Raw genomic sequence first — 13,080 nt, 5'->3', positions numbered from 1 at the left:
TGAATTGGGTTGAGCTGCACCTAGGTCATGTTAGCGATGAATGTGACGTCACATGGATTTTACTTACTGAGCTAATAACATCACCACATCAGTCTCCAGGATTTACATTAAAATATACTAGTATTACTGCTCTGTGTCTTTTATTTTGTCTATAAAATCAGTTTTATTAATATGCAAAGTACCTCAATAAGGAGCCCAACGGGACATCCCTCGGGCAGTTGGAGCCCAGCCGCACCCATTACTTCGGAGCCCAGCACCGCCCCACTGCTAATTTATTTACTCCTTCGCCTACGTAATGTTAGTGCAGCGCCCGTAATCCTGCGCATGCGCCCTGATTACATATGTCAGCGCCTGCGCGGTATCCAGGCATCAGCCTCACAGAAGTCATTGCGCATGCGCCAGCTTCGCTCTACCCGGAAAGGAAGAGCGGAGTGGCGCGACTTGCCGGGTGGGCGGAGGAGCAGGAACGGCAAAGCTGGCGCATGCGCAATGACTTCCTGGAGGCTGAGGCCAGGACACCACGAGGGCACTGACATGTGTATCCAGGGCGCATGCGTAGGATTACGGGCGCTGCACAAACATTACGTCGGCGAAGAGGAGTGAATAAATTAGCAGTGGGGCGGTGCTGGGCTCCAACTGCCAGAGGGACGTCCCCTTTGGCTCCTTATTGAGGTACTTTGCATATTAATAACACCGATTTTATAGACAAAATAAAAGACACAGGGCAGTAATACTAGTATATTTTAATGTAAATCGTGGAGACTGATGTGGTGAGGTTATTAGCTCAGTAAGTAAAATCCAGGTGACGATGTCCCTTTAAGCGCTTACAGAGCACCGTGGCCTCTTTGTACAGCTGGGACCCCTGCCAATATCATATTGAGGACCTATCCTGAGGATAAAATTAGACCTTATTGGCAGTCTGCTGTATCAAAAGCTTTACATGCAGTTTCTAAAGATAAAGTATTATTTTACGCTTTTATAAAGTACTGGTGCAGGCGCATGTTGAATATGCAGTCCAGTTTTGGCCATATAGTCCTAAGATATGAGAAAGCTAAAGAAAATACAAGTCCTATTTCGTTTCACTTGGCCAAATTGGTCTATCCTTGGTGTTCTTGCCTTCCATTGGATCTACTGGGAATTTGTAAGTACCATATAAAAACACTGAACTTGACAGACTTAAAGGGGTTGTCTGTGTGTTTAATACCAATGACCTTTCCTCAGGATAGGTCATCAGTATCCGATCGTGGGGGCAACTGCCAGGACTCCTGCCGATAAGCTGTATTTGAAGAGGCTGCCACACCTTATTACGTCAGTGATGTCACAATTATCCATCACAGGGCCTAGGCGCAGCTCATCCCCATAGCACAGCCGTTGTTCATTGGATGGCACCTTACTCGGTAAGCAGCGAGGAAGCTGCGGCGCTCACTGGAGCTCCATAACCTTTTCAAACAGCTAATTGCCAATGGGTGCCAGGTATTGGACCCCCATCACCAATCACATACTGATGATCTATCCTGAGGATAGATCATCAGTATTACACACTCAGACTACCCCTTTAATGTTTTTTTGTAAAACTCACTATGTAGCATAATCTTGTAATATGTTTTGCCAAATGTGAACAGCACATCAGGTACATGAACTCAAGTAAAATAAATAAATACTCTGCAGAGATTGACAACCGTATGAAATAACTATATAATTTATTAGTTGACCAGGTTGTGTTAACATCCTTTCGGAGATGACAGGAAAAAACAGAGGGTTTCAATCCAAAGTATCTTTGTCACAGCACATGGAACACAAAAATGAACTTCAGTGATACATTTCAAGTCACAAGAATATATGGGGTAATTTATCAAACTGGTGTAAAGTAGAACTGGCTTAGTTGCCTATAGCAACCAATCAGATTCCACCTTTCATTTTCCAAAGGATCTGTGAAAAATGAAAGGTGGAATCTGATTGATATGGGCAAGTAGGAAAGTTTTACTTTACACCAGTTTGATAAATGACCCCAACAATTTTTATTCCTTTTATCGGATAGGGCACTAAAACAATGGTATTAAACCTTTATAAATAGACAGTCATATCATGGCCGCTATACGGCAATATCTAGACCTCAGCATAGCAACTGAGAAAATAGAATGTCTATAGGCTGGTAAAGAATGTACAATATTATAGACAAAGATGTCAGACTATATTTTATAAACCTATACGGAGAAGGTTCAATTCAGGACAAGTAAATGTGCATTATAATGATTAATAATAATTGTAATATTTAATCTTAAATATTTAGCGGCCAAACTACCTTTGAATCTCAGTGCAGTAAAACATACACATATGCATTGATGCATATCGCATCAATCCTATATGATCTCCATTCATTGCATTCAAGTCATAAACAGTAAGTCAAATCCAAATGTCTTATTAAAATTATGCTGGAATGTCAAATGTTCCTCTACTTTAAAGGAGAATAAACGGAAGCATAGGCAACAGACTTAAAGGCCATACATTTTCATATAAGAGAAAAAGTGTTTAAAAAAAAAAGTTCAAACAGTTACAGTCCATGGAATAGTATTTCTAAAACCAAAGATGTTCTACAATTACACGTTGACCCTTTTAATTAAATCCCCATTATACTTTGAAGGGTTCTCCAGCATTTAGCAACGTGATGCCATCGAATTGGCTTGCTCAGTGTATTGTGGTTTCTCTTCCATGTTCAAGATGAGACAATAAACAACTATCCAAGGTAAGGCCTCACAAATCAAGATGCATGATAAATAAAACGGAAACATAAAACTACTAGGGCCACAGACCACATAACTATAAAAGATACTAGATCAAAACCTCAAAAAGTATGAATTAATAAAACCCGCAATTAATAAAACGTGTTCACTTTATATTAAGACTTTTCTATTACACGATTATGGAATGCCTAGTTCCTCTCTGTCAGAGGTTGGTTTCCCTTTGCTTTAGCCCATATGTACTAATCTCTTAGTGCAACAGTAAATTCACTGGACAGCTACTTAAGAAGGTTTTGCAGCATTGCCGTAGCATACGTTGGCCGGGCTTGTCTACTTTCAATCGCATTACTCAAGTATTGAATTCCACCACAGCGCTCCCAAATCTCTTCAAACTGTCTGGGCAAAATTTCTGCTCCACGTTTTCTTGTTAAACCGGTTTCTTCTAAACTTAATTCGCACATCTCCATGTCATCTTTGCCTGAAATCAGTACATTTTTAAGATTATTAATACTTTAGTAATTTTTTTTAACAACGTATGCCCACCAAAATTCCAGCAGATTAGCTTTCATGTACTTTAAAACAATTAAGACACATTTTTAGATAGGACAACCTCTTGAATTCATCAAAGCTCACAACATCCTATGGTAGAGATATTCAGTTAAGTCTTACAGTAAAGAAATTCATTGCATGCCCTTTTGAAGTATGGAATGCTCACCTGCGGTAGTACTGAAGTTGTCCTGTCCAATATGCCCAATGTAAGACAAGTGGGCATATAAGAATGAAGAGAAAGATCTTTAGGACTCATGCACACGTTGGTGTTCTGTCGTCCGTGGCTCCCCTGACCATAAATGACTGCAGCATAGTAATTTATAAATCACTATGATACCTTCAGCTTGGGTCAGGGGAGATGCGGCCAACACACAGACCATGTTTACTGGGCCAATCATGGTCATGTGCATGAGCCCTTAGGTTAAGGTTGGCTTTAAGATCTAGCCCTGTGGCACAAAAACTAAGGTATCCAAACCATGTCACTTGGGTATAAAAATACTAAAACATATACGGTACTCACCTCCACCACCTTGCAGCTGACTATGCAGCCTTACTAGCCACAGCAGCATCAAATTAACTAACTTGCTCCACATTGTTTATTTGGTCTTCATTGTTAATGGCCGCATGGTTTTGCAGATTCCCGCCTGGCCGTTAACAATGAAGAATGAATAAACAATGTGATTCTAATTGGTTATGATGATGCTGCCGTGGTAGTTGACGTAAAGGGGCCACAGCACAGCTGATTTGTTTGGCCGCATCCTACAGACTGCAGGTCCCACACTTGACATGCTGAACCAATTTATTTACGAACAACACATAAAGTTCAAAGTATGAGCATTCCCAACATGTGATGTAACTCTATAAAGCAATTAGATGTAAAGAGGTCTTCCTATATATAATTTATAAATGGGATTGGGACATTTCCGGTCATCAATCGACAAAATCAGGGTAGAGAAAAGGGAAAGAAGAATAAAAATACAGAATAGACAATAAATCAAAACGTAGTGCGGTGATTAGAACACATACCAGCTACCAGCATGATTGGTGGCTTATCTGGATGGAGTTCCATTTGACGGGCAATCCATGGTCCATCAAAATGCGCATACCACCATCCTTTCTTCTTGTTCTGAGGCTCCTTGTACTGGTCAGCTGGGCGAATAAATGGAATGCGGAAGTAGCGTTGCTGCCGGTTCACTTCAATTTCCTGTTGTCTGGCAGGCAGCTGCACCACTGGGTTCTGCTGGGCTGTGCACACATAATACATGTCACAATTCACATAAGGAACTGCTCGGTTATGACAAACTCTGCCAACAGTCCAGTGGATATTTACTCTGTAATGAACAGTCTAGAATCCAAGATACATTTATTCAGCACGGCTAATGGCTCTATTTGAAATGACCACCATTATAGTATAGGAAAGGCAGAGAGATAGGATAATAAGCCTGTGCTGCACTATTGGCCTTTCACTGGTATTACTGCCTGAAGCAGGGCAAGTCATATTACAGAGTGCGTGCAATGATACTTTTATTGCAGTGCCAGCCTTTCAAGTCTGAATATGAAAAATGGTGTACTTTAAAAATGGTTGAAATTACATTACATGGCTCAGTACTTCCTCACAATATTGGCTGGAATCATATGAAGCTCAATTAGACCTTTAAGAATTTGTAAAATAGATTTATGCTTCTGCAAAAGAAGTAAAACTGCTAGTGCTTCTTCTTAAAGGTACAGTAAAAGTCTTGTTTTATCTACGTTTGCTGCTTATAAGAAGCTAAGTAAAGGGCGGCTGTAATACTCTTCATGATAGGACACCCAGAAAACACTTCACTGAATTCTGGGAACCAAACATTTACATACATGTACGAATTATATTAGCAGCAGCTGTTAGGGTTAGTGTCCCTTTATGACAAATGTGTGTCTATACAGCAAAACTTGGGTTATATCATGTGAATATTTGTTTCAGCTACATAAAAGGAAACTAAAGTGGTTGTGCAGCCAATACAAATCAGAATAGGTCACCAATATCTGCACCCCTGCCGATCAGCTGTTTGAAGAGGAGGTGGTGCTCATATGGAAGTAGCGCTTGCACAAGTGCCTATTCCTCTTCTTAGGATAGGGCATCAATATTTACTGGCTGCACACACCCTTTAAATATTCATATCATAACTGGTAAAGTATTTTTCAATTATTTGCCTAATTAGGGGATTCCGAATATTTATTAAAAAGTTTACAAAAACTTTGCACGTTTCATGGATGCAGCATGGTGGCTCGGGTGTACAGTTCCCATGCAGCACTGTGGTAGTGGGTTCAAATCCGAACAAGGGCGACATCTACATGGAGTGTGCATGTTTGCGTTGCCTCCGGATGCTCCGGTTTCTTCCCACACCGATACGTTAAGTTGGAATTCAGATTGCAAGCGCCAAGCTGGACAGGGATCAACATGAGAGATGACAGTCTTTGTTCAGCATTGTGGAATATGTTGGTGGGGAGCAGTTGAATTTTTGGATTAAAATGATTCATTTCAATCAAAAAGAACATAAAAACCGCACAGTATGCTTGTTACCTTTAATGTATGTTACATGATGTAACTTTTTTCAGCCTTCTACTCTCAAGGATCTTCCACACTCTAGCGGTCTGCGGCTTGCATGGTACTGTATATGCTTAGACTTGTAGATTTACAGGTTTCAGACCCGCCACCCTTACCCAACTCAAGTAAGAGCAGAGCTCATACATAATAAAATACCGCTTCTTCACCTCCAGTAGAAATTCACAGCAGCTGACGGGATATAGTGTCAGGAATAGAGAACTTTGTTGACAAGAGTTGTAATGAATGCGACTACCGAGTCATTACATTTTCTTTGATGATTCAGCGAGTTCCACTTTCAAAAAACTTCACTTTTCAATCTGCAGATCCAATATAAGCTGACAATCTTCCCATAGCATATGACAAACACACTGTATGTGCATGTCAGCTTCTTTCCAACTTTGAAAACTTATCTTTGTTTCCATAGAGATAAAGTGCACGGCTGCGTGGGTTCCAGCACAATTCAGTAATGTTCATGGAGGCCTGATGCTGGCCATCATGAGTCTTTCCAGGAAGTCCAACTAATGTACCAAGGTCAGCATTCTGCAATAAGCACCTCAATGACAGGGAAGTTAATTCCCCACGACCAACAGGCTTACCAAAATTTCTCCATTGCAATTCTAATGTTAGGAACGGTCTCGTCATTTTTATAATGAGTACATCAGAACAGTGTATTTCGGTTACAGAAAATGTTTCAGTTACTGCAGCCGTCTCTGTCTAGCCTAACAGTGGCGTTAAAAAGGATCTTGTTCATGTGTTCAGTTGGACATAGATTGGCATGAAGAATGTACCCGTCATGATTGTACACCTTTCTAAGCAGTTTCCAAGTATTTCAATTTATTTGCACAATGAAAAGTTTCACCAGAGACATGTGATCGATATGATACATCATGGCAGAGACAAACCATGCCCAAGCTCTGGGAAAGAAAAAAGTATTTGTAGAAAAGAAAGCAACCATCGCCCATAAGCTCTGCTGACCAATCTCCATGACGACTGCAGAGGAGACCCCAAGGAGTCGATGATGTGACCCTTTTATGCTGATTGTTATAGGCGGATATCAGTGCAAATGGCCATGTGATCATGATGTAAGAAAACATTCTGCAGCTGTCCACATCCTGTAGTTATAGGTTTAAATGGCTGGAAATATTTGACTTTTAGTAATGCCCAGACTGTGTGGGTCATTTATCAAGACTGGCATTTCCATGCCGATCTTGATATCCCCCTGCATCGTTGCAATTATTTTATGACGAGAAGCAGGCCTCGTCATAAATTATGCACATCCTCAGACAGTCTTTGCGCCTTAAGTGAAACGAACTCCAGCTTGTGGCGGGAGTAGATTTCAAATCATCATTTAGGCACAATGATGGCATATGTAGTGAAGCCGATGGCCCCGACCACACCACACCTCTTTTTTTTTTTTAAAGGGGCAAGTGTGGCGCAGAAACGTCACTTGTGCCTAGGTGCAATGGCATTTAAAAAATTGCAAACCCACGGTTGGTGACTTTTACTCCAGAAAACTGGCATGGGGCATAGTAGGTGTATATAGGCTTGAGGTAGCCCCAGCAGCAATGTTTTCTATGCATGTCACATGGCAGCTGATATACTGCAGACAAAAACCCACCACACCATCTGAGACCGTTAGCGCCACCTTATGGTTACCTTTATTTTATGAAAGCTGTTTGCTACAGTTATGTCTCTCAACACTTAACCTTTAGCTAGAGATATTACAATGGACTTTTTTTGTAGGCATCAATCTCTAAATCAATGACTAAGGTCTTAACCAAAAAACTTACTTCGGTCTTGTGTTCGTTATGGTTTTATAATTTTACTGGAAATTAATACAACAAGTACATACTGTATGTAAAATGGCACTAGCTAGTTCTTTTTCAAAGATTTATCAGAACCTTACTCGGTACAATATTCTCCTGAATGGAGTCATTAGCATTTTAAAGGATGCTTCAAAATGTCTACTCAGCGTTGTCCCCAGACCTCACATTCTAAATTATAACTGCTGATAAGAATGAGGATACAGTAGTGGATTGGGATATGTATGTACAAACTTTCCTCATGAAAATGACTAATGAGTGCACAAAGCAGAAGTGTAGGCAAAGTGAAACAGTGCTGACGGTGTGAGAAGGCAGATGATCTGCAGTACTACTCATGTATTACTGGAGATAATAGTCCAAGGTCGTGGTGACCGAGTCCCTTTAAAGATCCTGTACAGTGCCACACTTGGGCCCTGGTAACAGTGATGAATTCCCTCAAGTGAGATCACTCCACTGATTGTTATTGTAATATTGTTGCCCCATTTTTCTCATGCCAGGTTATGGTGCCACTGTTCTTATTTGCCTATAGCACCCCCCCCCCCCCGCCCCCCCCCCAAAAAAGATATGATGCCATGGTTATGACTATGAACCTACTAACTAAGTTGTTGAGGCTTCATTGACTTCCACAACTGTAGCAAACAACCCGTTGGTTAGTAGCAGAAAGCATGAACACCTTTCCCTCTGATCTCAGGTTAGTGGTTTTACCATCTGGGCACTTACTTGTGTTGTTCATAAATGGAGCAAAATCTGTAAATAAATATCATTTGGAATTGAAAACATGCAATGTATCCGACATCGATTAATGGGGGAAACATTACTAATTCAAGCATGCAATTTCTTATTCAGACTCAAAGTATGGGAGCTCTGATTATACATTATAATGATGAGCTAATGCAGGGGTGCATAGGTCCAATTGTGGACTTTTGTCCGTACTAGTAAGTAACAGTATTTCTTATGGAGACATTAATCAGAAACTGTTTTTCTCCACCAGTTCTCTACTCACAACCGTTTTTAATTCAAGGTTTTTTCAGTTTTTAAGGAACACTAAATCTAGACATGACGACAAAGTGTAAACCGGAGATACAATGCTTGCTTCAGGAACATTCAGAAAACCCTAAGGCCTCTTTCACTACATGTTTTTAATTTTCCATTAAACATATCCACAGGTTTCTTTAGAAATAACATAAGCCAAAAGAGCTTAGGTTCTCTCTTTTTTTTTGCATTCCTGTCCATTTTTTAACTGGGTAAGCAATAGAAGGATCTGTTAAATGGATTGCATACAATAGGATCCATTTTTTAACACATTTCAAAGCCTCCAATTGACACACCGCTGGTCTAAAAACACAGGTCAAACAATCAGAGCTCCTTTGTTAAGTTTACCAACGGCTAAGCTGCCATAAAAATCAACATCAGTTAGCATCAGTTTTTGGAACGGATCAAGTTTCTCTAAAAAAACGGATTGGCTGCCAGAAATAAAAAAAATGTGGTCTTGTATAAACCTTGCAAGGAGCAGGGGCTAATTTCCAGCTGGCAGACAGCTGATGGGGTAGGGTTCCTTCTGCAGTGGCTGAGAAGGAAGAAGGGGTCGGCTGATCTCCTGGGCATCCAGAGAAGACTCCTTTATATATTCCTTAGGACTCTTGCACACAAACGTGGTTTGGTTCCGCATCCGAGCAGCATTTTTTGCAGCTCGGATGCGGACCTATTCACTGCAATGGGGCCGCAAAAGATGCAGACAGCACTCCGTGTGCTGTCTGCATCCGTTGCTCCGTTCTGTGGCTCCGCAAAAATTATAGATCATGTCCTATTCTTGTCCGTTCCGTGGACAAGAATAGGCCTTTTTATAATGGGCAGTTTGTTCCGTTCCGCAAATTGCAGAAGGCACACGGGCGGCATCCGTGTTTTGGGACTGCAAAACACGGCATGTTCGTGTGCAAGAGGCCTTATAGGAATAGCCTCCTCTACAGTAATCAATCTTTAAAGGGGCTGTTTAACTTAGAAGCTGACCGACGCAATCCTTGAAAACAGTGGGCAATTACAGAAAAAAAAACTAACCAGCAAGCAGTCCTGCCACTCCTATGACTCGGCCCATGGCGGGTTTGAGGACATGTGAGTGGTGTTTTTTAATTGGGCTTTGAGTTGGTTGGCTCCTAGGTCGGACAAGCCCTTCAAGTAAGGGGATTGGTTTTACAATTTATGTGTATTTCTATATGTAGTGCTTATTCTTGAATCACTATCATTCTAACATTCTCTATTATACTCCGTATCAAATCATTATCATTTCCAAGATGTCTGTTGCCGACAGTGACCTGAAACACTCCCTTTTACGTCCAGCAACTGAAATCCCAGAAAGACTTTTCTCAGCTGAAGGTGTGTGGCAGGTCTATGCTCAGTCTGATATATTTTACCTACACTGATATACTGTAGCAAACATGGTACACGAGTGTGCTTTAGATCAAGAGAATTGTCTGGGCCGAGATCTGTGCTGCTGAAAGGTTTAGCTCATAAAGTATTGCTAGACTACAAGAAAACTTCAACTAGTGATAAATATTAGGCCAATAGTGGTTTTGAGACTATATACTTCAAAATTAACCCCCTCCTCCTGTATGGATATTGGGCCTTAGTAACCAAGCATTTTCATTTGATTGTTTCATTCCAAGAGCTATAACTTTATTTTTTTTCTCAACGATGTATCCGTATGAGGGCTTGCTTTTTGAAGGACAATTTGTAATTTTATAATGGCATCGTTTTGGGGTACATAAAATCATTGTTAAACTTTTAACTCTTTCTGGGGAGGAATGGAAAAACAGAGACAGTAATACCGCCATTGTTTTTTTTTACATTGTAAATTTTGTGATATTCACTTTGCAGCATAAATAACATGATGCATCATGCAGGATAAATTACACGATAATTATATCGTTCGGGTCATTATGGATGCAGCAATACCAAATATATGGAGGGGATTTTTTATTTTATTTTTCCATTGGCAAAAGGTGTATTTTTTAACATCAATATATTTTTCAAATCAAAGTATTATTTAAGTCTTGATTTTACACTTATTAGTCCTATAAGGGATCTCTGACAGGTGATCCTTTGATCTCTCACATAGTAGGTTGCACTACTTATGTGGTACCATGTACTATGCAGTCAGTAGAAACTGACAGGCAACATAGTAGGCGCAGCCTAATAGATATACACACAGAGGACAGACCTGGAGGCTTCCTCGGACCCCCGGCTGCCATGTGTAGTCATCGGCACCCTGCAATTTCATTTGCTATGGTGTCAATGGCTGACACAGAGAGCCCCCTTCCTCTAAAACTACTTAAATGCTGTGGTCGCTATTGACTGCAGCATCTAAGGGGTTAAACGGACAGGATCAACCCCCCCTGTCCATCCAGGCCATTAGAGAAGGAGACTCTGTGTCATACGGAAGACTCAATGGTAGAAATTAAACTCCTGTACTCCACTGCATTGCTTGAAGTGTTAAGTTTTTTAAACAAGCGGATATTCAGTTTAAGATTACTTTGCCTTCTTCAGAGAACTGGATGAGCCGCACTAGGTAGGGGAGAGGTGGAGGGCTGGAGCCCAGAAGAAGAAAAGTTTGTGGGTAACACCCTTGGTAGCGCTTTGTGAGTGTGCACTGTGGCCCCAGATAGGCGCAGTATGCAGATGGGCAAATGCCCTAAGGAGATGGCGCCATACGGAAGACTCACACAGTACTTAGACTTGCCTGCCGTAAAAGGGTATCTGCCTAGAGTACAGCATCTTAAACAAGTTCTCTGGGAAAAATGAGATTTTCTCAAGCGTTTCATATTTACTTGTCCCCGCCGTTCCAGTCCTCTTCACTACTTCTAGAGTCTCTATGTTCTAGTCTCCAGAGTGTTGACATCCGGCGCAGCATGGCCACGGCCACAAACTCACTGACTGCGTCAGAGCATGTGACCATGACCATGCTGTACCGGATGTCAACGCTCCGGGGACCGGAAGATGGAGACATAAGAAGGCAGGCTGCTGGCACTTGTGAAAATCTTATTATTCCCAGAGAATCCCTTTAATGACCGTAATGACAGATATTTTTAAAAATTAAAGTGCCATTAAAGAATACATCTCATGAAACAAGCCCTCATACAGCCATGTTGATGGAAGAATAAAATACGTTAGGGTCGTGGGAGGCAAGGAGAAAAAAAAAATTTATGTCATCAACAAAATCAATTTGATCCTCATATTACACAGTGAGAAACCTTCCCCAACATCTATGCCAGGCATCCTCAAACTGCGGCCCTCCAGCTGTTGAAAAACTACAACTCCCAGCATGCCCGAACAGCCAACAGGTATCAGCCTACAGCAGGGCATTGTGGGAGTTGTAGTTTTACAACAGCTGGAGGGCCGCACTTTGAGGATGCCTGATCTATGCTATCACAAGTGTTCAATGCCTTTCTGAACATGGCGCACAGCAATTAATGTGCCCATAAGATGTAAATCACTCTTACATATGGTTATCTATACACATTAACCTGGTCCTTTAAATAAGGATTAAAGTCTTCATTCTGGGAATTTAACCTCGAAAAACCTATCTTCCAGCAGTTGCAGGTACTTCTATGGGAAGCGCAAACTATTTGAAGTAGTGTATAAAGGAAATGAGAAGTATTATCCTCAAGGATTATGTATTTAGAATAAAAATTGACTCAGGCTTTTCATAAGTGGAACAAAACAATTAAGAAAACACTTATTCGAAGCCAAAGCCTAATTCCGTGACCTAGTGAATGTAAATAAAGTAAGAAGAATTGCTGCACTGATATATATTAATATGTACACGGACTATAATTACTAAGCCCAGGCTTACCATAATCTGTAACTGACTTGGGGGCACGCTGGTCAGTTTCTGTATTGCGCTTCTTGTTCTTTGACTTCCAGGCATGATAAACTTTGAGCCGCCTATGAAATTCTTCTCTGCATGCTGCCAGCAACTCGATATCTGTTCAGATTTATGGAGGAAAAAAAAAGATACTCTGGTTACTGCAACCATGTGATATAAGATGTACGTCCAATAAGACTGACTATACCCCTAACCCCTTATAGGTAGCTAATATGTATACGTTTTCAATCATTTGTGCTCTAGGCTAATCTGCCTTCATTTTCTGAGACAAGAAGGAGCTATGCTAGTCGTCATTGCACGTGAAGTTTTTCATTTTTACCAAGGTCCTCTCTTAAATTACCCTGCTGGTCAATTATATAGACAGAACCTACCCTTATCCCTCTTAAGGTAAATAACTAGTTTCAATGTGATAACTTTAAGAAAAGAAATAGGCTTTTTAAAGAGTCCTTCAGACTTTTCCTAATGTCCACTGAGATAGGGATCAGGCATGCTGGATTCCAACTATCC

General features: G+C 40.9%; 1 protein-coding gene across 5 annotated transcripts in view; it reads right to left on the bottom strand.

The window, feature by feature from the left end:
• Positions 1-1,676: 1,676 nt before the first annotated feature.
• The window catches only part of MYO6 (myosin VI), a 262,279-nt gene continuing 250,875 nt past the window's right edge, over positions 1,677-13,080 (bottom strand). For 2 of the 5 annotated variants that reach the window (XM_040428669.1, XM_040428671.1), the window contains 4 exons: positions 12,541-12,672; positions 8,415-8,441; positions 4,314-4,532; positions 1,677-3,216 (listed from right to left, as the gene is read on the bottom strand). In XM_040428669.1, coding sequence (XP_040284603.1) covers positions 3,017-3,216; positions 4,314-4,532; positions 8,415-8,441; positions 12,541-12,672 — 578 coding nt within the window. In that variant the 3' untranslated portion in view covers positions 1,677-3,016. The remainder of the gene's footprint in view (positions 3,217-4,313; positions 4,533-8,414; positions 8,442-12,540; positions 12,673-13,080) is intronic. The other 3 variants (XM_040428672.1, XM_040428670.1, XM_040428673.1) reach the window with 3 other exon arrangements.

The sequence above is a fragment of the Bufo bufo genome, chromosome 4 (genome assembly GCF_905171765.1).
Source record: "Bufo bufo chromosome 4, aBufBuf1.1, whole genome shotgun sequence".
Taxonomy (NCBI): Eukaryota; Metazoa; Chordata; class Amphibia; order Anura; family Bufonidae; genus Bufo; species Bufo bufo.
Note: the sequence above shows the minus strand (reverse complement) of the source record. Positions and strands in the feature narration are given on the sequence as shown.